Source organism: Carettochelys insculpta, chromosome 22, assembly GCF_033958435.1.
Source record: "Carettochelys insculpta isolate YL-2023 chromosome 22, ASM3395843v1, whole genome shotgun sequence".
NCBI classification, from domain to species: Eukaryota; Metazoa; Chordata; order Testudines; family Carettochelyidae; genus Carettochelys; species Carettochelys insculpta.
The window spans coordinates 5,145,027-5,169,904 of record NC_134158.1 but is presented as its reverse complement, the minus strand read 5'-3'; the positions used below and the strand labels follow the sequence as shown (position 1 = coordinate 5,169,904).

The window sequence follows — 24,878 nt, the reverse complement described above, 5'->3', positions numbered from 1 at the left end:
TCAGTCTGTCCTCCCCTGCGGCAGCTCTCTGCTCGGAGCCCCACTGCTGCTGCTCCTGCTGTCTTCCCCCACGCCCCCCCACAAGCCATCCTGTAGCACCTTAAAGACTAACAATTTTATTTATGAGCTAACCCACTTCATCAGATTTTGGAGCAAAGATGAGACTCCTTAGAGTAGTCCCTGGAGTCCCATGAGGGTTGCGTTCCCACACACCTTAAATATTGAGGCTGTTCTGGTCTGGCTATGGGCTGAAGAAGTGGGTCTGTCCCACGAAAGCTCATCAGCTAATAAAATATTTTGCTAGTCTTTAAAGTGCTACTTGTCTGCTTTTTGTTTTGTTAGCTGGAATTGTACATCTGCGATCAATTTTGAGGTCTATTGTAGACCTAGCTTAAATCTACCCCATTGTCACTGGTGTTCACAGTGCGAGGTTGGTCGCCGTTGTCACACCTTCTTGGTGAAGATGGAAATGAAGACGTTAGACATCTCTGCCATTTTCACATTTTATGCTATGAATTGAGGGTGGGGGGTCATAGAAGACCAAATGCTAAAAATGAGTGAACAATGCACCACAGTTGTGTGAAAGAAGCCAGTCTCAGCCCAGGCCATCTTCGCAGGACAGTGGGGAGCAAGACGTCATTCTTCTGCTCTGTGTGCTGATTAGCCCTCAGCTGGAGTGTTGTGTCTGGTTCTTGGCACCACAGGTCAGAAAAGATGGACTAAATAGAGAAAGTGCAGAGAAGAGCAACAGAAATGAGTAAATATCCAGAAAACATGACCTATAAGGAGAGACTGGAGGGGGTGGAATGGGTTTGTTTAGTCTGGAAAAGAGATGACTGAGAGGACGTAAGTTTTCAAATACCTAAAAGGGTATTACAAGGAAAAGGGAGAAAAATTGTTCTCCGTGGCCTCTGAGGACAGAGCAAGAAGCAATGGGCTTACACTGCAGCAAGGGGAGTTTAGGCTGGACGTTAGGCAAAACTCCTAACTGTCACAGTGGCGGTTAAGCACTGGAATGAATTTCCTGGCATGGTGATAAACTGTCTGTCACTGGAGATATTTAAGGTGAGACACACATTTGTCAGGGATGGTCTAGACCAGTGGTTCCCAGACTGCAATCTGCAGACCACCCACGTTGTAGGTGAGCCCTGGGCTTGAGGTTCGGCCCCCCTCCTGCAGGGGGAAGCCCCTGCTGGCCTCCAGCCCCACTGCAAGGTTGGAGCACCAGCGCTGGATTCCTGTTGGGTGGGGGGTAGCCCGCACAGCTGCTCCCCCTCCCCTCAGCTGGGAGGAACGGCACCACTGGAAACCACTCGCAGGAGGCTTTCCCTGCTGCTCCCATGGTTGTAATTCCAGCCCATGGGAGCAGCCAAGGGTGGTGCCAGGCAGCGGTGGGGAGCACAGAGCCAGGTAAGTGTCTTCCTCCCTCCCAGACTCCCACCCTCTCTCCCATTCAGACCACCACCTCCAGCCTGAGCCCTGCACTGCCCTCCGCCCTGCTCCTCCACCCTGACCCAGTTCTGCACCCTTCCAGCCAAAGCCCACCCTAGCCTGCTTCTGCACCCAACCTCCTGGCCAGCGCCCACCTCCTAGCCTGCTCCTGCCCACTATCCCCATCCAGGCGCCCACCCTCAGTTCCCTCCTGCACCCTATCTGCCAACCTGACCTCGCATGCTCAAACTGCCCTGCACCCCCTTCTCTAGCCCCCTCCCCAGGACTCCCTGTCACACACTGAACACCTCATTATTAGCCCACCCCAGAGCCTGGGGGGGCCAACGCAATCTACTAGCCTGGGGATCCCAGAAGAGTTAATCTGGCCAGTGGGAAGCTCTGAACCTGGCTCCTCTCTTCCCCTCCCCTCCCTGCATGGGGCTGGAGTGTAGGTGAGTGAGAGTCTCAGGGCCACATTAGCGAGGGGGAGGGGCTGTTTATTTTTGCTTTTCATTGCTGTGGCCCCCGACCCAAAAAGAGTTCCCCAGCCCCTGCCAGAAGCAAGGACAATGTTGAAACCTTTTGTTTTGAACATAGTATTTTACGTTATTTCAAATGAAGCTGGGTAAATGAACATGGTACGCGCAATAATATCTAAATGCCGCCCACTCCCTTATGTTATATGGGTTGAACCTCTCTAATCCAGAACGCTCTTGTCCTGCAACCTCTATAATCTGGCATGATTTTCATTAACTGAACGACCACTTGTCATGGTTATGGCCAAGTTTCCTTGGTCCCATAAAGTTTGCTTCCAGCCACCAGTCCTGGCCCTCAGTGGTCTGGGCTGTTATTTACCTGTAATTTACCCTAAATGTCTTCTCAGAGCCCAGCAAGCAGTGAAAGTGTTGGTAATGCTGTTGGATAACACTGACTTCCGTAGTCCAGCAAATTCTCTCGTTGAGCAACACGCAGGCCCCAAGGGTGCCAGACAAGAGAGGTGAAACCTGTAGCTGCATATGTACATTCCTATGCTTCAGTAGCCTAATATGAATAACTTGGAATCTAAGGTATTTAGAAATAAGCAAGTGAATTATGTTATTGTGGGTGATTGGCTGATGGTCTGTAGAAAGGTCTGTGTTGAATGGAGTGAGCTGTGAGCCAGAAAGCTGGAGATCCCCTGGCTTAGATGGTGTTCCAGAGATCATCAAATACAGTCCCCTGCACTTACAGCAGGGCTGCGGACCACCTCCGACCTGTTCTAGGGTTGCGTGACTGCACGCATCTCAACGCAAATACAGCGTATACAACTGTAATACCAGGAAACAATGAGAGATGTGAAAAGAAAATGCACAGCCCTGCTCTGAGGCGCGGGGACACACGGCAGGGTTGCACCACACGTTGCATTACACACCGCGGTACAGGCTGTTCCTATAGGGGTTACACCACACGCGCAGTTACACACCTCGTTGCGGACTGCCCCCGCACAGGTCTCGCCACACACCCAATTACACACCGCGGTGCGGGCTGTCCCCGCAGGGCTCGCGCCACACGCCCGGTTCCGCACCGCGGTGCGGGCTGTCCCCGCAGGGCTCGCGCCACACGCCCGGTTCCGCACCGCGGTGCGGGCTGTCCCCGCAGGGGTCTCGCCACACGCCCGGTTCCGCACCGCGGTGCGGGCTGTCCCCGCAAGGGCCGCGCCACACGCCCAGTTCCGCACCGCGGTGCGGGCTGTCCCCGCAGGGGTCTCGCCACACGCCCGGTTCCGCACCGCGGTGCGGGCTGCCCCCGCAGGGGCCGCACCAGGCGGGTCTGATCTCGGACCGGCCCCCAGCACGTGCCCCGCACCTCGGGTGTCACTAATTGTACCCACGTGGGACGTGGCGCCTGTGGCTGCAGCGAGGTGGGGGCCGCGCGGCCCGTGTGGTTGCGGGAGGGGCGGAGGGAGGGTTTAACCTCTGCCCGGCGGGGAACTTCCTCCAGGCGCTCCGGGTCACGTCACATGACGTCACGCTGCTGCCGCCCCGCTCGGAGCCGCCGCCAGGTGCTGGGGGAGCCGGGCCGGGGGGAGACGCCCCGCTCCGGGCCGGGGCCGGGTGAGCCTGAGCGGCACCGCGGCGCCCGCCGGCGTGTGCAGCGCTGGGCCCCGCTGCTCCCTGCAGGCCGCGGCGCCCGGCGCCTCCCGCCCCCAGCCAGCCTCATATCCGCGCCGCCGCCGCCGCTCCCCGGTTCCTGCGTGTCGGGTTCTCCCGCCCGCCTTGTGCGGGTGCACGCGGCGCGCTCCGGGCTGCTGCAGCCGCAGCTCGGGTGCGTCAAGCGGGGGGGCGCCGCGAGCCGCCCAACCAGCCCCCGGGCTTTTCACGCCGGTTCCGTGTACCCCCGCCCCGCGGAGCCGCCGGCTGCCCGCAGACCCAGGCCACAGGCTAAGGCTGCCTCGGGGCAGAGCTCAACCCTGGGGCAGCCCTGCTGGGGTGGTGGGGGGCTCGGGGGCTGGCCGAGGTCTCGCAGCCTCCAGCCGTGCGCCTGGTGCGGAAAGCAGGTGAAACCCCCTTGTTCCGTGCTGGGGCGACGGGCTTGTCTGCGCGCGGGGGTGACGCCACAGCACCTTACAGGCAGAGGGGTCACCGCTGGGTCAGTCCAGTCTAACTGTGGAAAAGTAACAGGGAGAAAGCCGGGCTGGTCTTTGTGCTGCAGACGACAAGCCCTCCAGCAGCACTTTACCCGGGCTCTCCAGTGCAGCTGGACTGCGCCTCCCTTTTCAGGTGGTGCGGCGTGAAACTGAAAACGATCCATGTGCCCAAAGGCCGAGAGCTGAGTGGGTAAGTGTGTTCCCGGGCTCGTCAGTCTCGCGGCTCCAGGCTCAGTGCGGACAAATAACTGACAGCTGCAGCCAGGCAGTGCTGGACTGGAAAGGGGCAGGAGGGTTTGCCCAGGCAGATGGTTCACCACTGACACAAATGGCCCTGCGGTGGATTCTGCATGGTTTGGTGTCTGCAGCTCGACCCTGGCCGGCTTGCTGGAGAATGTGCTTTGGGGAAATGGGGGCTTGCAGGGGGGCAGTGGGTTACGAGCAGAGGGCCGTGAGACAGGGGGTCAGACTATGCAATGTAGTGATCCCTCCTGATCCTGTGAATCTTCGATTTCAGACTCTCATCCCGCAAACACTCCCCACACATTTAATCATAAGCATCTGAACAGTCGCATTCCCTTCATGTATTGGCTGTTGTGGAGAGGGTTAATAAAGCCACTGCTGATTTAGCCCTGGTGTGAGGGCCTAGGTCTGTGTTGCAGACTTTAACTACAGGAGCCTAAATTCCGACACCCAAATCCATACTCAGCCAGCTGAATATGCGGCTTGTTTCTCACACACACGGGGCACTCAGAACCCAATCCCATTGGAATGCTGCAGTGATGCTGAAGCTCAGGCCATGTTTGGAGAGAAACGAGGACGGATTTGGGATCTGACTTGTGTGAGGTGGTTCTGAGAGACTCGAGCGTTTCCCCAAATGTGCGTGTGCAGCACGTGTGCCCCAGGGAGCGAGTGTGGGGAGCCGGGGGATGCGGAGCGGCTTCCAGCCCCGTCTGAAATGTCTCCATTGCCCTTCTCCCCTGCCAGGCGCAGAGCCCCCATGTCCGGCTCCAGAGCAGCCCTGGCCCTGCAGAGACAGAGCGAGGACATGGCGGTGGCGGCAGAGCCGGTGACCTTGAAGGAGGTGTCTGTGTGTTTCTCCCAGGAGGAATGGGGACTGCTGGCCCCGGGGCAGAGAGCCCTCTACAGGGAGGTGATGCAGGAGAATTACCAGACCGTGCGCTGGCTGGGTGAGGAGTCCTGTCCCCGGGCGTGTCAGAGGCTGCGTGGGCTCCGCAGCAGCTGTGTGGGCTTTGGTTCGGGGTCCCTCCCTGCCCCTGTCCCCATTGTCAGCCCCAGGAATCACTGGCTCCCCTGTGAGAGACTGTCCCCTCCACGGCCCCTCCCAGGGGAAGCAGGTTCGGGGACATGGCAGTGGTGCTGCTCTTCCCACAGCCCAGGTCTCCATCCTGGCCTATAAACTGAACATATGCAGTGGCCTAAATACAGTTTGTATAGACCGTGTGTCCTGTGGTTTCCAGGTTCCCTCTTAAGTCCTGTGGACAGTTTTCTTGCTCCCGTCCAGTTCTTCCTAACGGCCACGTGTAGCTTTGTCGAGGTTGAGGGTTGGTTGCCAGACACAGAACAAGACGGTTGTGAGTAACGTGCCTCAGTGAGGGAACAGCGTCACTGCCGGGATGTCTCAGAAGACGCCCTCCCCCCCGCCACACGTCCTCGTCTTGCATCGATATTTGGCCGCCTGTAGCCAGGAGAGAAGGTGCCCAACAAGGATGTCTGAAGGCATGGTGGGGGGTGGGGGGGGCATATCTGGGCAACAAATAAATACAAATGTGAAGGTAAAACTGCAGTGGGACTCTCAGCAGCGGGTGCTGGCGGAGGCGGAAGAGAGGCTCTACCCCGGCACACTCCCGATACAGACAGGCCTGTGCCCTGGGTCTCCCTCCTGCACAGAACGAACAGGTGCCAGGGATGGCTGAGAACTGAGTTAGCAGCAGGTCCATGCCCCATGAAAGAGCCCAGCCCACTCTAACTCCTGCTGGGACCTAGGCAGGACACAGGCCGGCCTGCCAGGGCTCCTCGTCCTCACCAGCTGGGAAAGCGTCCAGCCGGTTTGTATGGGGGCCGGACACAGGCGAGAAGATGTGTGTGTGTGTGTCGGGGTGGGGGTGGGGGGGGCTGCAGCTCCTCTGGTGCTGTGGCTGAGTGATCCAGCTGCTGAGTCTACGCGCAGCTGAGAGGGGAGGTTCAAAGTGACGGGTGGGAGCTCCTGGGACTGGCCTGACATCAAGCAGCAGAGAGCCGCGGATGGCAGGCAGGTGGGGACACCTGGAGCACACAGTGTGGGACATTTTGGGGCAGCGTGGAGCCCGGCCAGTCCCGCCAGCCGGAGTCCAGAAGGTCACTGACTTTGGTGACCCCAGCCCAGCCTCTGGAGCAGCGAGAGAACCTCCTGCCCTGTGCCCCGAGACAGGTGTTGTGAAGGATGTGCTCAGGCAGCAGGTCTCCACCCCCAGGACATGCGACCTCCTGGCGGGGCCCAAGGAGATCTCTGGAGGAGAGGTCTCAGGTGGAGGGCAGCAAGCTGCTGTCGCATCAGGACACTGGCTGTTGCAAAAAAAAGCAAACATGATTCTGAGATGCCCTAACAGGTGTGTTGTGAACAAGACACGAGAAGTCATTCTCCCGCTCTACTCTGCGCTGGTTAGGCCTCAGCTGGAGTATTGTGTCCAGTTCTGGGCACCGCATTTCAAGGGAGATGTGGAGAAACTGGAAAGGGTCCAGAAAAGAGCAACACGAATGATCAGAGATCTAGAGAACATGACCTATGAAGGAAGGCGGAAAGAATTGGGCTTTTTTAGTCATGAAAAAAGAAGACTGAGGGGCGACGTGATAGAGCTTTTCAGGTATCTAAAAGGGTGTCATGAGGAGGGAGAAAACTTGTTCTTCTTGGCCTCTGAGGATAGAACAAGAGGCAATGGGCTTAAACTGCAGCAAGGGAGGTTTAGGTTGGACATTTGAAAAAAGTTCCTAACTGTCAGGGTGGTCAAACACTGGAATAAATTGCCCAGAGAGGTTGTGGAGATATTTAAGAACAGGTTAGATAAATGTCTGTCGGGGTGGTCTAGACAGTACTTGGTCCTGCCATTGGGGCAGGGGGCTGGACTCAGTGACCTCTCAGGGTCCCTTCCAGTCCTATGATTCTACGATCACAGGCTTTCAGCAGTCCCACTGACCAGCCTCTTCAGTTCAGGATCTCTCCACGGGAGTCTGACTGCTTTGTCTCCTGAGTTGCGATGGCCGGGACAGACAGGGAGAGGGGGAGGTATCTTAGGCTGTTTGCCTGTTTTTACATCCTTTTGAGAAGCATTCCCAGCTGGGAGGGAGTAGACGGGCTGTGCGGAAGGAAACTCCGTGTTCTTTCTTTGCTAGAATGTAGATTTTTGTCCCAGCCCCTTCCTTGGCAAGTAATGGTCCATCAGCCCAGCTGTCACCCGACTGAGGCATCAGCTCTTTGTCCCTGCGGGGCTAGTTTTCCAGGGATGCAGCAAACACCTTTTCCAATGGCAGCTTGTGTTTGTAGCTGCACACACCATGCGGCTACGGGCCTTTCCTGTGACCCATCAGCAAATTATGAGTTTGTAAATGACACCTCGCACGGCTCGGCTTGTGCTGTCGGTTGTGGGTGGTGTGTGTGTGTGTGTGTGTGTGTGTTTTCTCTCCCTCTGTGTGCAGCTGCTGCTCTGTGCAGAGAGGTGGCACGGGAGGCCTCCAGAGAACTGCCCGGGAAGAGCACAGACTGGGATCAGTGGCAAGGCGCTCAGACAGGCTTATGGCCAGCACTACACAGTGTTACTGCCCCAGGTCAGTGCCTACAGCTCCACTAAGCCATGTACGGCCTGACATGGAGCAGCTCCGTGAGTGACAGGACTTTCTGCTCTCTCCTTGGCCAAACACATCCCATGTAGGACTCTTTTGTAGACATCAGGGGTGCAGACAATTTCGAGTTCATGCCTCTGCTGCAGTTAATTGGTGCCCTTTGCCTGGTGTCTCTAGGCTCAATCACGTCTCTATCACCTGATCTTGCTGACCCTTATCGTTGAGAGGGGTCAGTGGTCCCTGTGTCATCTGAGAGCATGTTCACACCATAACGTCGTGCTACGGCACTACAGTGTGGGGCACAGCCTCGGGGTGGCAGATTGAGAAAGCCCTCCTGGAGTGATCTCGAGGGGCTGCACCAAATAATATGGAATAAGGCATCATGGACAAACGGCACCTAGGAGATGGGAAACTGATTCCAAACCAGGGCAGACTGAGCTCGCTAAGCCTGTTCAGGTCTATCGGTCCAGGAGAAGGTAACTCTGATGGGAGGGTGGGGCTGGAACTCACAAGCCAGCCGCCCTGAAATCCATTCGGATGGGAAGCTGTCGCTCTTGACGCTAAGGATTTACCTCTTGACGGAAGTCCTACGGCAACGGGCAAGTGATGAAGGTGCAGGATAGCCTGGAAGCAGCTAGTCACAAACCTGCCCGTAGGCAGCCCAGGTGTGAGGGTCACCTGCCTGCTGAACTGAAACAGCAGCAGCTCCTGTATCCTGCCTGGGTGTGAAAGCAGCCTTGTTTAGGGACAGCACTGCTGCTCTCGAAAGGAGAGGGGGAGAGGAAACAATCTCTACCAGAGCTCGTTCCAACTGGGTATCCAAGTTTTGCAGTAACAAGGGAAAATCACCAACTAAACTGAAACCCTGCTTTGCACCGTGAAACGTGCGCACGCCTTCATCGCGATGAGCGCCATAAACATGGGACTGCAATCGTTGGTGGAGAACTTGCACATTACAAAATTGATGTTGCAGCTTCAAACAAAACAACGTATTTCCGGTACCAGCCATTTCACGGAGGTCGGAGCAGGCCACTCACATTACTGAGTGGCTGCACTGAGGATCAGCCAAGGGAAGCCGGAGTTGGCTTTGCCATTGGAACACCACTAGTCCCCCAGCTTGAGTCCAAGCCACATGCCAACAGCCTTCGCCTTATGACTGCAAAGCTTCGACTGGCAGGGATGGTGCCTGGTACTTGGCAGTGCGTCTGCACCACTTTGGCTGCTGCAGATGATTTACAGCTGGTCATGCCACCAACTCTTGGTGAGGTACAGAAAGATGTGAACCAGATGAAATCTGGAAGGGCACCTGGCAGTGATGCAATTCCATCACAGATGTATAAAGCTGCTGGTGGCCAGCTGATGTACTGTCTCACCTATTTATTTAGCACCATTTGGGAGAAGGAGCCTGTCTCTCCAGGACTCCAAAGATGCCTTGGTTGCACACACGTACAAGGGTAAAGGTGTCCGTGTATGTTGCGATGACCATCGAGGCGTGGCTCTGCTCTCTGTAGCTGATAAGATCCTGGCCTGCATCCTTTACAACTGGCTTTTACTGTGTGTTCAAAAATGGCATCATTCCTGAAAGCCAGTGCGGATTTTGTGCTAGTTGAGGCACTGCTGATGCGATATTTGCAGCCAGCCAGATACAAGAGAAATGTGGAGAGCAACATCAGGACCTCTGTGGTCTTCATCTACTTGACCAATGGGTTCAACACAGTCAACGGAAACGGGCTGTGGAAAATACTTGGGTGAACTGGCTGTCCTGAAAAATTTATCAACGTTACTCGGTCTTTTTGTGATGGGATACTTGGTCGAGTCCTAAACAATGGAGAGACATCAGCGCCTTTTGAAGTATCAAATGGATGTGTCCTTGCGCCCGTCCTATTTAACGTCTACTTTTCAGTGATACTGCTAGTTGCTTTTAAGGACCGCCCATTGGGCACACCTGTTCGGTGATGAACAGATGTTGGTATTTTAAACTGCTGGAGACTTCAGGCTCACGCTCAAGTGGTTAGTACAACTATCCGTGGCCTTCTGTTCACTGACGACTGTGAATCGTTGTCTTATTCGGTGAAGGGTGCACAGGAACTTTTTGATCTTTGTTACTTCTGCTCACCACTTTGGACTCATGATGAGCCTCAGAAAGGCATAAGTGATGTCTCAGCCTGTTTGGAAAGAGCCCAGCACTCCAGCGATCACTGCTGCCAGTACGGTCCTTAAGGCTGCTGACAAGTGCTGTTGACCAAAAGCCTGTGGAATGACTGTGGTGTTAAACTGCTACCTTGGTATGGAGTTTATCAGGCAGTTGTCCTAAATATCCTGCTGTGTGGCTCGGAGTCATGGACGATATGTCACTGCCATGTTTTGAAACTCGATCAGTTCCATCTGCACTGTCTGAGGAAGATCACGCACGTGAATTGGTGGGACAGAATTCCTAACACGGAGGTTCTTGAGCTGTGTGCTGTAATGAGCATGGACGCAATGCTTACGAACAGACAGTTTCACCGGATTGGTTATAAGAGCAAGAGAACAGCCATTGCTGGGTCCATCTAGCCCAGCATCCCATCTGCTGACAGTGGCCAGTGCCAGGTGCCCCAGAGGGGGTGGACCAAAGACAATGATCAAGCGACTTTTCTCCTGCTTCCATCTCCAGCCTCTGACAAACAGAGCTCAGGGACACCATTCCTACCTGCTGGCTAATAGTCTTTTATGGACCTAACCTCCCTGAATTTATCTAGCTCTTCACTGAACTCTCTTACAGTCCTGGCCTTCACAGCCTCCTCTGGCAAGGAGTTCCACAGGTTGTCTGTGCTGTGTGAAAAAGAACTTTCTTTTATTAGATGTAAACCTGCTACCCCTTAATTTAATTTGATGTCCTCTAGTTCTGATACTATGGGAACAAGTAGATCACTTTTCTTTATTCACCCTCTCCACACCGCTCAGGATTTTATATACCTCTATCATATCCCCCCTCTGTCTCTTCTTTTCTCAACTGAAAAGTCCCAGGTTGTTTAACCTCTCCTCATACGTACCACTGGACAGGCTCTCAATTGCTTTGAAAGTTTGTATTCGGGCACTGTAGGATCCAGCAAGGACGTACAGTGCCTGCATTTGGTGGCAGTTTTGTGTGACATTTGTAATCAGCTCTTCTGATCAAGGATTGGTTTAGTCGCTCACTGAAGGTGTCAGAAGATGAGATCCATGGATCAGTGGTTCAGTCCAAGAAGAGAAGTACACCAAAACCTTGTATCAAGGAGCTCTGGTACCACCCTTCAGTAAAGTATTTACGCAGAGATTTGTGGGACTGGCATGGACCTAGAGAGGTCATCTCATCGAAGTGTTTTCTAGCTCCTCCCTGACAGATGTCTGTCTGACCAGTTCTTAAAAATCTCCAGTTCTCTAGCACCTCAGAACATGTGGGGGGGCTTTTAATGTCAGCCCAGTTCAAGCATGGCTCGTGTGTTTGGCCAGTGACCCTGCAGCTGGCCATGTTTTGTAACAGGCTCCCATGTTGGCTTGTTAACTTTCTGTTCACAGCAGCAGGGCCTGACTTCACCTCGCACCCGGCCCTTATGTCTCAGGTCCTCTCTTTACAGAATCATAGACCACTAGGGCTGGAAGAGAGCTCAGGAGGCCATCAAGTCCAGCCCCTAGCCAAAAACCAAGAGAGAATTGCTTTGTAGGCTGAGCCCGTCACTGTAAAAGAGAACGGCACAGCAGAGGGCTTAAACCCGTGACCCTGCGATGGGGTGTGTTCGGTCACAAAGGCTATGGGCCTCTCAGGCAAAATTGCAACCCTGAGCCAGGGCTGAAACAACCCCCATGGGGCCATCGTGGAGGTGTCGGCTGCCTTTCTATGGGCAGGAAGGGACAAGCTGCTTTACCCAGGGAGATGGGGGGGGTGGGAGGCAGGCACAGGGAAGAGATGATCTCTGGAACGACATGGGCCAAGCTGTCCCTGCTCCCCCCATCGACAGTGCCGAAAGGCTGCAGCCAGCCACACCCTGGGGTGAGCCCTCTGAGAAATCTAGGCCTGGGGAGGAGGTGGGTGTGTGCAGAAATGTTTCCTCTCTCTTTCTGTCCATGGGCAGAATAAATGTTATGTGCACCGAGGCCTGGGTGGACGTGCACCACCCATAGAAACAGGCATGGAAGATGGAGAGCACTGGACAGGGAGGGCCAGCTAAGGTCATGTTAGAGAGGGGTGTGTGTCACCCCTCCCTTTATGCAAGGTGAGTGCGTCATGGGATCTTGTGCCAGGTGGGGAAGGAGCCTCTCTGGGTGGGCGGCTCAGATCCTGGGGCTGGAAGAAGTAATGGCCTGGACCTTCCTGAACAAGATCAGCACTTGGTTAATTGCTCCCCAAGCAGGATTTCCACTTCCCAAAGCTGATGTGATCTCCTGGGTGGAGCGAGGGGAGGCGCTGGGGGTCCCAGATCTCCAGGGCGCTGAGAAAGGGGAGATCATCAGCGACCCCCACACAGGTGAGCAGTGAGCTCAAGAGACTCAGAAACCGATTTCAGTGTCCTCCTAGATGTCACTTGGGCCTTTTCATCCAGACTGACTGAGCCTTCAGCCTGTCATCAGCTCCAGCCAGAGGGTGGGGGCAGGGCTGGGGTCCCTCCTCTGGAGAAGCGTGAGGAAGGAGGATGAGCTCAGCTCATCAATTTCAATTTACCAGCAGCTGTTTGGTGCGTTCCCCCTTTTCTGTTCTGCCTTCAGAGTTTTCCTTTCAGCTCAGCACAGAGAGCAACTCCCATCTGGTTCTCTCTGTGTCGCAGCAGGTGAGGTGATGCTGCTCAAGAGCAACGAGGAGAATCTTCTGCCAGAAGGACCAGAGCAAGTGGCACCATGTGAGATGTTACAGAGAAGGTCTGAAGGTCACATTTCTCAAAGTCCTGAGCTCGGAGAGAGCTGTGGGAGTCAGCGTAGCCCAGGAAGGCAGCAGGGAAACCATGAAGGGGCGGGGCAGAGTAACTCCAGTCACAGGAGCGGAATCGTAAAAAGAGTCGAAATAACCGTTCAGGGAATACCCAATCCAGCGGGACATTACAGGTGCAATAAACGTGGGAAAAGCTTTCATTTGAGATCAGTCCTTTTTGTACATCAGAGAATCCACTCCAGAGAGACAGCTTGGAACTGTCCCGACTGCGGGAAGAGCTTCAGGTGGCGCTCATCGTTGCTTGAACATGAAAGAATGCACACGGGAGAGAAGCCCTTTACATGCTCTGACTGCGGGAAAAGCTTCAGTCGGCGCTCATACCTTATTAAACATCAGCTATTACATACCAGAGAGAGACCCTGCAACTGCCCTGACTGCAGGGAAAGATTCAGGCAGCGGTCAGACCTTGTTAGGCACCAGAGAATCCGCACAGGCGAGAAGCCCTTTAATTGCTCCGACTGTGGGAAACGCTTCCGTCAGCACACGAGCCTTACTGAACATCGGAGAATCCACACAGGGCAGAAACACTTCAGCTGCTCCGACTGTGGGAAGAGGTTCAGTCGGCGCTCAAATCTCAACAGACATCGTACAAGCTGCGCAGGAGAGAGACGCCTTCGCTGGTCTGACTGCAGGACAAGCGCTAGCGAAAGCTCACAGCTGAATTCACATCAGAGAAGTGACGCTGGAGAGAAGCCCTTTAACTGCCTTGAGTGTGGGAAAAGCTTTACTCGCCACTCCAGTCTTGGCAGGCATTGTACAATCCACGCAGGAGAGAAACGGTTTAAGTGCTTTGAATGCAGCAGGGGCTTCAGGGAGCGCTCCCATCTTATTGCACATCAGAGTGCGCATGCAGGACAGACGCCCTACAGCTGCCCTGACTGCGGGAAGAGCTTCACTCAGAGCTCCAACCTTCTTAGACACCAGCGAACACACACGGGCGAGAGGCCCTTCCACTGCTCCGACTGTGGGAAAAGCTTCAGTCAGAACATAATCCTCATTGAACATCAGCGAATCCACTCTGGGGAGAAACCCTACGACTGCCCCACCTGTGGGAAAAAGTTCAGGCGGCGCTCACATCTCACTGAACATCAGAGAATCCACACTGGGGAAAAACCCTTTGAGTGCCTAAAGTGTGGGAAAAGCTTCACTCGCAGCTCTACTCTCACTAAACATCAGGGAACCCACATGGCAGACAAGCCCTTTAACTGCTCTGACTGTGGGAGAAGCTTCTGTGAGAACTACAACCTCAGTGAACACCAGAAAATCCACACGGGAGAGAAACCCTTTGGGTGCCCTGACTGTGGGAAACGGTTCGTTCGGCGCTCAAACCTTACTGAACATCAGAGAATCCACAAGGGAGAGAGGCCCTTTAATTGCCTGGACTGTGGGAAAAGTTTCAGTCGCAGCTCCTATCTTTGTAAACATCAAGGAATCCACCTGGCAAACAAGCCCTTTAACTGCTCTGACTGTTGGAAAAGCCTCAGGGAATGCTCGCACCTCACTGCAAATCAGAGAACTCCCATGAAACTCCAATCCCATCACTGCTCTGCGTGTGGCAAGAGTTTCAGTCGTCGCTCATATCTTCTCAAACATCAGCTACTGCATTCAGGAGAGTCGCCCTTTAACTGCCCGGACTGCAGGAAAAGCTTCAGCCATAGCTCACAGCTTGTGAGGCACAGGACAACACACGCGGATGAGAAGCCCTTCCACTGCTCTGACTGTGGGAAAAGCTTCCGTCAGAACTACAACCTCATTGAACACCAGAAAACCCACACGGGCGAGAAACCCTTTGGGTGCCCGGCCTGCGGGAAACACTTCAGTCGGAGCTCAAACCTTATTGAGCATCAGAGAACCCACACGGGCGAGAGGCCCTTCAAATGCCTGGACTGTGGGCAACGCTTCAGTCGGCGCTCAAATCTCAACAGGCATTGTGCAGTCCATGCAGGAGAGGCTCGCTTCAGCTGCTCCGGGGGCCTAGCTTCCGGGAGTGCCAACACCAAGCTGTGTTGTGTAGAGCTTGCCCAGCACAGAAACGCCATGTGCTCTAACTATGGGAAAAGCTTTATCTAGAGCACCAGGCTCACGGAACTGCGGAGAACCTGCCCATGAGAAAGACCCTAGAGAGAGAACGTATGAGCACTGACTATCCCATGGTGGGCAATACGTGTCCCTTGAGCCTCTAGCACCTTATTTCTTGCCCGTTCGCAGGGGGTGTTGCTGCCTTTTGGTAACACAGCCTTGTTACCCTCTTCAGCCGCTCTCGTTTCATGCAGATTGGTTTTGTTTATCCGTTTCAGTTCTAGTTGTGAGCTGTTTATTCCACCCAGCCTATTTATCTGATACGATTGCTTTAAATTTAGCTGTTCGATTTTACTCACAATCCTTTGCTGCTCACTAATCTTAATGAGGGGAAACAACTCATGGATGTGATCAGTGTCATGAGTAATTTAAGTGAATAGCATTGTGCTTGCTGCTCATAGCTTTTGAAATTGCATACTCGGTTTTGCAACACTGACACAAGAGAGTTAAAGAATATTGGAGTTGTTGTTTTACTTTCTTTCCAAATTTTGTTTTAGTTGAGAGCTTTTCTTTTTATAGCCTTGGTACATAGCCTCACTCGTTTTATTTACCTGTTAAACCTGGTGTCTTAAATTCATCGTTGTTAATTTAATTATCAATTTGTCATTTTGGTTTACTTGAATAAATGGCTCTATTTCAGAGTCAAGGTCAGTGTTCCTCAGTGCATAGGAGAAAGAACCCAGGAACGAGGGTGGTGTGTTTATTCCCAATGCAATCACATTGCTGACACAATTCAACTTCAAGACCATAATGTTTTATTTGACTGTGGCTTAACTACATTGTCCATGATGTTGAATGGCTGGAGTGAAGTTCCCTGGGAAGGTTGGAAAAATACAGCTTGTGGAACCCTAGCACTGCTTTCCAAAGCACCCTTCTTCCTCATTTTTCAGGAAGACAGATTCTTTTGAAAATGGGATTTGTTCTCAAATAAACCCTGTCTCCTTTGCTTGTGTTTTTTTCCCCCCAGAAAACAGCACTTCTGGAACAGTGGGTGGCTGCCACTATGCAAATGAGGCACTCAATGTGTAAAAATCAGTGCCTCATTTGCATTTCTGCTCAGCTGCATTTGTTTGTTTTAAGAGCCTAACTGAGAGGCATATGCATCTCGTGGAGCTGGAAAGGACCTTGGGAGGTCACTGAGTCTAGTCCCCTGCCGTCTTGGTAGGATCAAGCACCACCCCTTTATTTTTATTAAATCTATTTGCCCCACATCCCTAAAGGGCCCCTTCCAGGATTGAACTCACACCCCTGGGTTTAGCAGGCCAGTGCTCAACCCACTGAGCTACCCCTCCTCCCTGGATTTGGATTCCCTTGCCAAAAGGCGAATGTCATGTTGAGCCAACCTTTGTGTGTAGATGCTGTATTTCAAAATAAACTATTTCTTGTAGTGAGAAAATTGTGTCCATTGTTGACCTGCCATCCCTGAAGCCATATGGTGTTTCTGGACAGACTTGATCTGTGAGTTTTTGCAGGCATTTGAGACTGACACGGGCAAAGTCTTCGCCTGTGATGTTCGGTAGTGAGATGCCTCTGTAGTTGTTGGAGTCACCCTTGTTGCCTTTGCTTTTATAGAGAGGTGACGATGTTTGCATCCTTCGTGTCATGTTGGACAGCTCCTGCTCTCCAACATGTTAGGAGTAAATCATAAAGGAAGGGGAAGAGCTTAGCTTTGTTTGTCTCCAGGACTTCAGCCGGAATTTTGTCGTTGCCTGGTACTTTTCCATTGAAAAGAGCATAAAGAGTTTGAGAAAGTTCCTCCTCCTTAGCCTCTGCATCTAGCTCAAACTTTTCTGGAAGAGTTGGGATGAGTTCTTTGTTATTCAGATGTGCCTTGTGTTTTTCTCCAAGAAGAGACCTAAGAATGTAGCATTTTCACTGATCCAGTCGTTGTTAGAGAATTTACATGTTCCAAAGGCAGATTTGGCACATTTGTATATTGCATCTCTCAGCGTGGACCATGTTTCATCAATGGTTTGTTGGTCAGGTTTGTGTGCCATTTTGTGAGTGAGATCACCTATGAAGACAGAGCATTTCGGCACATCTCTGGTATTGAGGATATTGATCTTTGGCTTACTGCGTTCCTTTGTCATGTAGAGTTTCGTTGGGATGATTTTGACTCTGCTGATGATCCAGGAGTGATCAGTGTCACAATCTGCGCTGTGATATGTGCATGGAATTTTGATGGAATTGAGATGTTTCCTGCGTACCAGTACAAGGTCAAGCTGATGCCAGTGACCGGATCTAGGGTGGCACCATGAAACCCTGTGACACTCTTTCAAGTTAAAGAAGGTATTAGTAATGCAGAGCTTATTCTGAGAAACCTTTGACCATTTTTGTTCATTTTCCCAATACCTTGATGACCAAGGCAGATGGCCCAGAACTGATGGTCACATCCAACTCTAGTATTGAAGTTGCCAAGGATGTACAGTTGTTTGCCAGTTGGAAAGGAGTCGTTAACTTTCTGAAGATTATAATAAAAGCAGCCCTTGTCCTTGGTGCATGACGCCAACGTGGGTGCATGAGCACTGATGATGTTGACATATCTTGACTTGGTGCAGAGCTTCTGGGATTTACTATGTTCCGATTCAGCTTTGGGCGTATTGATAGATTTCAGCAAATTGTTCCCGACAGCAAATCCTACTGCACAGAAGCAGCGTTCCTCTGAACTCAAGCCCTTCCAAAAAATAAAAGGGCAGGTGTTTTCCTTCCCTGACCCAGCATCTGCCAGCCTGGTTTCTTGGAGAGCAACGATGTCAACGTTCCGTTTGTGTAGCTGTTGATCTGTGACAGCTGTTTTGCGTATTGAGTCCGTGTTCGTAAGGACATGGGCAGATTCAAGTCCTGGACACATGGTCCACGCATTCCAGCTACCGAGCAGGAAGCAAGTTGATTTACTATTTCAGTTTTTAGTGGGTACAACATTTACATCTACGTTTTGATTTTTGGGCTGTTCCCATGCACCCAATGAGGAAGGCAGATGTTGCAAGTCAGCACCTTATTGACTGGAGGCTGCCCAGCTTCAGACGGGTGGTAGCTGACCAGTGGAGTGTGATGACTCCTCCCACCGATGGAAGTGACCCATGGTGTCCTCCTCTTTGCCAGTTGAGGAGAACTTATAACCTGTAACTGCCACTTCCATTTTGTTTCCATGCTACCAGCAAAGATGGAGAGTCCTCTCCAGCTGGCACCCTCTTACACACTGCATTGCCTGGGCTAGTGTTTGGAGCAAGTGCGCTGCCCAAGGGCACTGTCCCCCTCTTGGTCACCCCAGTTGGATGCAAAGGAAAGAGACGTCAGTACGTTTGGAACTGAGGAGACACTGGAAAGCAGGTTTGACGAATCCTCCCTGCTACCCGCCTTAGGGTCTCCACTCCGCACTTGCTGTCTGAGTTTGCTCCTGTAGCCTTTGGATCTCCTGAACCCACCCACAAGGTGGTGGGAAATGTTCTGACAGGGTTGTCTTCCCTGTGGGGTGGAAGGAGTCCCGTTCACTTGGATGATGGTGACGGAATCGTGGTTCATACACCATTTGGATTAACCAAAATAATGCAGGGCCCCGAGTATCCCAGACCCTCATCTCATGCAGAATGAGGGGGCGGAAGCTGCCCAGTCCAGCCACCCACTGTCACGTTTGGGGTCCGCACTGCCTGCCGGGCACCTGCGGGCTGCTGACGCTGCTGCTGCTGCTCGGGGCTCGTGGACAACCACGTGAGCAAGAAGAAATAACACACAGCAAATGGCAGGGAGCATCAGGTCGGCTTGATCCTCCACACCACTTGCTCTCCTGTCGCTGAGCTCCCCTCTGCCTGCAGCACCCCCTCACCCAGCCTGCTCCCAACACCCCCCTGCCCTCCCTCGGTAAGTTAAGGACTTACTGCTGCTGCAGCCTGAAGAAGCTGCCACCTTCTCCACCAGAGCCCCTGGTACCTCCAGTTGCACACAGCAAAGCGGCTCCTGCTGTGTGTGTCAGGGCAGCCCTGGCTGTCTGCTACAAAGCAGCTCCGGCCGCGTGGCGGAGTGCCCGCAGCTGTGCGGCCAGGCAACTTCAGTCACGCTCCGCAGCTTCCCCTGCACCCTCCGGCCTGCTCCCAACATTTCCTTGGCCCACAGCTCACCCACCCTCCAGCTTGGCCTGCTCCCAACACCCTCCCCACCCAGCTCCCCAAAACCCCCAGGAGCTGCCCCCAGGTACTGCTGGTACCTCCTCCACTGGAGTCCTCAACAAGCAAGTAGAATTTTAGTGAAAAGAGCAGAAATTCCCCACGTTGGATATAAAAGCTCAGCAGCTGAAAGGTGATTTTCAGAACAAGCCAGGACCATCCCGCACCTTTAATCCCTCTCCTGGTTTAGCTCAGCGGCAGCCCCATGGACAGGAGTGGCAAAGGAGGCAGGTGCCCCAGGGCCCAGCATTTTGGTGGTGGCAGCGGTAGCAGTGGCTGGAGTTCTGAGCCCCTTTTCAGAGGGGTACACAACAGGTACAACATTACTGTGATGTGCACTATGGAGAACACACACATTGGCTAACAAAAGGAAGCAGCAAGGCCGAGCCCAGCGTGGGGAGAGCTCAGTGGTTTGAGCATCGGCCTGCTACAACCAGAGTTGTGAGCCCAGTTCTTGAGGGGCCATTTGGGGATCTGGGGCAAATAATTTAAAAAAAAAAAAAAAAACAGTCAGGGATTGTGTTTGGCCCTGAGGGCAGGGACTGGACTCAGTGACATCCTCAGGTCCCTTCTAGCTCTATGAGATGTGCAGCTCCCTATATTGTATTCTAGGACCTTAAAAACTAACATCTCTTTCTGCAGAAGCGTTCGCGCATGAAAACCAGTGTGTCATCTGCATGGAGCAGAAAGAGAAACTCAAGTGGGAGGTCGTTGGACTGTGAACCCTGGAGGACTTTAAAAACCAACAGCAAAATACATTGTCACCCACTATGGGTGTCTGCTGCCACAGGATGGCGTGAGAGCCACAGGTGTAACTGGCTTCAAAGAAGGGCTCAGTAGCTCATTGAGGAGGATAGGAGCAGCAATGGCTATTAGCCAAGCTGGCCAGGACACGACCTCTTGCTCTGGCTGTCCCTAAACCCCCATGAGCCAGAAGCTTGGACTGCAGGGAACGGGTAGGGGGAAGTTGCCCTGTTCTCTTCATTCCCTGGACGCCCGGGTGGCTGTTTGTATGAGAGCTGAGGTCAATTTTTGGCTCAGCACCAGGCTTCCTGTGTGACTGTGGTACCACATCCCTCATTTAACAAGTACGTTACTTATGAGTACTCACTAAAACAAGGGTCACATACTTACCCCATTCACCACGCGAGTGGACTTCCCCCACTTATATGAGCCAGCCCCCGGGTCCCTGGTTGGGGTGTGGGGAGACCTGCAGGCCTGTGGCTGGAGCTGAGCCAGCCGCGTGGTCCCTGGCCAGGGCGCAGGGAGACCTGCAGCCAGAGCTGATTGCTTGGGGAAAAACTCACTGGTTCCTGGCAGGAGCTGCTGTCAGGGCCCTGGGCCAGGGAGCAGTGGAGTGGATGGGCCTGCATCCCCTTCCCCACCCCAAAAGAGGTAGCCTGTCATCTCTCCCAACCCACACTGCCTTGGTTGTTACCACGCCTGTGCTAGGGCAAACCACCTGTGTACTGGCTGTTCTGCTCAGCCCTGCTAAAAGGCAGCTGGGCCTTGCTGACTGCTCAGGGCTAGGGCTCCTACGCTGTATTGCTTGGTTTAGCGGACTCCCCCAGGCACCGACCACTACAGTACATCTACACATCAGCTGACATTTACAACAGTGAGTACTGTCAAAACAAAAGAGAGAAACAAACAGACCAAAGATCGCTGCCACTGCCTTGCCAGGAGTGCAAAGACAATTATAAATACTGCAAAACAAAGGCAGAGGAACAAGAAACTATTGATCATCTCATTTTTACAGGAAGTTTTGCATCGTTTTACTTGCCTAGGTGCCTTTTTAATTCCATCTGTTCTCATGGTGATCCGCTCTAGATTCTCTGAGAGAGAATGTCCGTCCGTCTCAGTCTGTGTTTGCCCATTGGTTTGAGAACTCCTAAATGGTACAAACTAGGACCACCCAGTTTGGGCTATAGCTTTCTCTTGTCACAACTTACAGCCAGGCTGGGGTGTGGGTGTGCCAGGGATTGGATGGGCTGCACCGGGATGGCTTCTCAGGGGGACCACACAGAAGAGAGACGACCACCACACGAGAAAGGGGTTGGCTGGGGATACCCCCTCTCCCCCACCCAGGACTATCCCAGCCGTGAGCATCCCACCCCCAGGTGCCCTTGGGGACAGCTGCAGCTCCCTCCCCGCTAAATTCATATAGGGACAGAGCTGGCTGTTCCCCTCCATCAGGGAGTGAGGAGAAAGTGCACATTTGCTGCATTCCTCTCTGGCTGGGCAGTGCAGAGGACCAATGACCCTGGCCCCGGGGGGGACATACACCGCTCCCCTGGTTGCACCTGCTGGAGCTGCAGCAGCCAAGCAGAGGTGCTTCTCACCTGGGCCCAAAACTGCTGTGGTGACAGTGGGCTAGGACAATGGTCTCTCCCCAGAGTCCCCATGCACTGACCCCTCCTCTCCAGACACACCCGAGAGCAACAACTCAAGTGAAGCATTTTCAGTTTATTTCATAAAAAAAAAAAAAACACACAAAAATTAATCAAGTTCAGGTTCTGAACAAACTCCAGTGTGTCTAGTTCTTTTATGAAGGAGCAGGGGTTAATTTAGGGAAGAAGTAGACTTTATTTTAGTTACTTGAATGGCTCCGTAACACCACACCCTTGAGGAATGAGAAGCAGTGTGGTAGTTAATGGGGTTCTCACTGACTTTTTTTGCCCAGTGGCCCAGCTTCAAAAATAGCAACAACGACAGTTACTAGATTTCTCTCCTATGTGAATTCTCGGATGATCAATAAAGTCCAAGCAGCCACTGAAGGTTACCCACGTCAGTGCAGTAATTAGGGTTCTCTCTTCTGTGAACTCTCTGATGATTGACAAGGTGCGAGTGTTCCTGAAACTTGTCCCACAGACAGAACAGCTGAAAGGTTTCTCTCTGGTGTAGGTTCTCTGATCTGTAAGATTTCAGGGCTGACAAAAGCTTTTCCCACAGTCAGAAGAATAGCTGAAAGGCTTCTTTCCAGTGTGGGTTCTCTGATGATAAGTAAGACTTGAGCGCTGACAAAAGCTTTTCCCACAGTCTGAGCAGGTGAAGGGTTTCTCTCCTGTGTGGGTTCTCTTATGTATAACAAGGTGGGAACTCCGACTGAAGTTTTTCTGGCAGTAAGAGCAGTTGAAGGGTTTCTCTCCTGTGTGGCTTCTCCTATGTGTAACAAAGTCCGACCTCTGTCTGAACCTTTTCCCACAGTCAGAGCAGCTATAAGGTGTCTCTCCTGTGTGGATTCTGCAATGACTTTTAAGACTTGAGGACCAGGAGAAGCTTTTCCCACAGTCAGAGCAGCAGAAGGGTTTCTCTCCAGTGTGGGTTCTCTGATGATAACTTAGACTTGAGCGCTGACAAAAGCTTTTCCCACAATCAGAGCAGTTGAAGGGTTTCTCTCCTGTGTGGATTCTCTGATGAGTAACAAGGTTTGACCTCTGACTGAAGCTTTCCCCACACTCAGAGCAGATGAAGGGTTTCTCTCCTGTGTGGCTTCTCCTATGATTAACAAGGTTTGACCTATGTCTGAACCTTTTGCCACAGTCAGGGCAGTTATAAGGTCTCTCTCCTGTGTGGATTCTGCAATGACTTTTAAGGCTTGAGTGCCACAAGAAGCTTTTGCCACAGTCAGAGCAGCGGAAGGGTTTGTCCCCAGTGTGGGTTCTCTGATGATCAACAAGATATGAGTGTCGACTGAAGCTTTTTCCACAATCAGAGCAGAGAAAGGGTTTTTCCCGGGTGTGGCTTCTCATATGTTGATGAAGGCCAGAAACATCACTGAACCTTCTCCCACACTCAGAGCAGTTGAAGGGTTTCTCCCCTCTGTGGATTCTCTGATGTCTAATGAGGTCTGAACTGGTACTGAAGCTTTTCCCGCAGTCAGAGCAGTTATAGAGTAACTGTGCTGTATGTAGTAGCTGATGTTCAGTAAAGTCTGAGCACTCACTGAAGCTTTTCCCACAGGCAGTGCAGTGATAGGGTTTCTCTCTTCTGTGAATTATCTGATGAGTGAGAAGATGTGAGTGTTGCCGAAAGCTTTTCCCACAGTCAGAGCAGTGGAAGGGTTTCTCTCCAGTGTGGATTCTCTGATGATAAATAAGAGTTGAGCGCTGACAAAAGCTTTTCCCACAGTCAGAGCAGTCGAAGGGTCTCTCTCCTGTGTGGCTTCTCTGATGAGCAACAAGGTTTGACCTCCGACTGAAGCTCTTCCCACAGTCAGAGCAGCTGAAGGGTTTCTCTCCTGTATGGATTGTCCTATGTCTAACAAAGTCTGACTTCTGACTGAACCCTTTTCCACAGTCAGAGCAGCTATAAGGTCTCTCTCCTGTGTGGATTCTGCAATGACTTTTAAGACTTAAGCGCCACGAGAAGTTTTTCCCACAGTCAGAGCAGTGGAAGGGTTTCTCTCCTCTGTGGATTCTCTGATGATCAATAAGATTTGAGCGTCGACTGAAGGTTTTCCCACACTCAGAGCAGTGGAAGGGTTTCTCTCCAGTGTGGGTTCTCTGGTGATCAATAAGACCTGAGCGCAGCTGGAAGCTTCTCCCGCAGTCAGGGCAGATATTGGGCTTCTCTCCTGTGCGGATGGTACAATGACTGTTAAGACTGAAGCTTTTCCCACAGGTTTTCTGTTGTTCGCTCTCTTTAGTGTTTTTCACGCTTCTGCTTCCATGGCTGGAGTTATCCTGCCCCTCCCCTGCATGGTTTCCCTGCTGCCTTTCTGGGCTACGCTGACTCTCACAGGTCTCTCTGTGCTCAGGACTCTGAGACACATGACCTTCAGAGCTTCCCAGGAACATCCCACAGGAGGCCACTTGCTCTGGTTCTTCCAGCTGAAGATTCTCCTCGTCATTCGTGAGCAGCATCACCTCACCTGCTGGGACACAGAGAGAACCAGACAGTGTCACTCCCTGTGCTGAGCTGAAAGGAAAACTCTGAAAGGGAACAGAAAAGGGGGAACGCAGCCAACAGCTGATAGAAAGATTGAAATAACATGAGCTGAGTTGCTCCTCCTTCCTCACAACCCTTCCCCACAGGAGGGACCCCAGCCCTGACCCCACCCTCCGGCTGGAGCCGATGACAGGCTGAAGGCTCAGTCAGTCTGGATGAAAAGGCACAAGTGACATGTAGGAGGACACAGAAATCAGTTTCTGAGTCACTTGAGCTGACTGCTCACCTGTGTGGGGGTCGCTGATGATCTCCCCTTTCCCAGCGCCCTGGAGATCTGGGACCCCCAGCTCCTCCCCTTGATCCACCCAGGAGATCACATCAGCTTTGGGAGCTGGAAATCCTGCTTGGGGAGCAATTAACCAAGTGCTGATCTTGTTCAGGAAGGTCCAGGCCATTACTTCTTCCAGCTCCAGGATCTGAGCCGCCCACCCAGAGAGGCTCCTTCCCCACCTGGCACAGGCCGGGCTCTGGATGGTACAAGATCCCATGTCACACTCACCTGGGGTACAGGTGCCTCACCCCTGCCTCGGGAATGGCCCAGCTCATTCCTGGGGGAGCCCAGTGCTCTGCTGCACTCTCTAGGGTACAGCTCAGCCTCCCCCTTGACCTGTTCCATCCCCCGCATCCCAGGGCAGGACAGGACCACTCAGCTCAAATAAGACACTCAATTTGGTGTGGTTTTTGTGGATAAAACTAACACAGCTACGCCCAATGCCTGGCACCAGGCAGGCTCTGAACTTAGCCACATGGAGTGGGAACCCATCATACCCATGAGAAAACCTGCACAGATACAGACACCATCTTCCTCGCCAAGTGCAAATGGATGGACGTCCCACCCAATGGACTGAAGGTG

The 24,878-nt window shown here is 52.8% G+C and overlaps 3 protein-coding genes and 1 long non-coding RNA gene across 12 annotated transcripts; 2 read left to right on the top strand and 2 right to left on the bottom strand.

Annotated features, from left to right (window-relative positions):
* Window positions 1-489: 489 nt before the first annotated feature.
* Window positions 490-3,420, bottom strand: LOC142024993 (uncharacterized). Its single transcript, XR_012648554.1, has 2 exons — window positions 3,302-3,420; window positions 490-719 (listed from the first exon to the last, which is right to left on the bottom strand). It is a non-coding gene; the product is annotated as an uncharacterized LOC142024993 (long non-coding RNA).
* Window positions 3,413-6,157, top strand: LOC142024930 (uncharacterized). Of its 2 annotated transcripts, XM_075017287.1 has the most exons (4): window positions 3,416-3,735; window positions 4,191-4,247; window positions 5,045-5,247; window positions 5,539-6,157. In XM_075017287.1, the coding sequence occupies exons 1-4, from the start codon at window positions 3,431-3,433 to the stop codon at window positions 5,658-5,660; spliced, it is 687 nt and encodes a 228-aa protein (XP_074873388.1). In that variant the 5' UTR covers window positions 3,416-3,430; the 3' UTR covers window positions 5,661-6,157. The 2 variants fall into 2 exon arrangements, with proteins under 2 accessions (XP_074873387.1, XP_074873388.1); XM_075017286.1 differs by lacking the exon at window positions 5,539-6,157 and having other exon boundaries at window positions 3,413-3,735; window positions 5,045-5,532.
* Window positions 6,158-6,248: 91 nt separating this feature from the next.
* On the top strand, window positions 6,249-16,523 carry LOC142024746 (uncharacterized). Of its 8 annotated transcripts, none has more exons than XM_075016930.1 (3): window positions 6,249-7,879; window positions 12,676-12,747; window positions 13,005-16,523. In XM_075016930.1, the coding sequence occupies exon 3, from the start codon at window positions 13,092-13,094 to the stop codon at window positions 14,904-14,906; it is 1,815 nt and encodes a 604-aa protein (XP_074873031.1). In that variant the 5' UTR covers window positions 6,249-7,879; window positions 12,676-12,747; window positions 13,005-13,091; the 3' UTR covers window positions 14,907-16,523. The 8 variants fall into 8 exon arrangements, with proteins under 8 accessions (XP_074873031.1, XP_074873032.1, XP_074873030.1 ...); XM_075016931.1 differs by having other exon boundaries at window positions 12,676-12,766; XM_075016929.1 differs by having other exon boundaries at window positions 6,249-6,921; window positions 12,679-16,523.
* A 5,013-nt stretch (window positions 16,524-21,536) lies between these two features.
* Window positions 21,537-23,946, bottom strand: LOC142024782 (uncharacterized). Its single transcript, XM_075017001.1, has one exon. The coding sequence runs from the start codon at window positions 23,938-23,940 to the stop codon at window positions 22,000-22,002; it is 1,941 nt and encodes a 646-aa protein (XP_074873102.1). The 5' UTR covers window positions 23,941-23,946; the 3' UTR covers window positions 21,537-21,999.
* Between the last annotated feature and the right edge of the window lie 932 nt (window positions 23,947-24,878).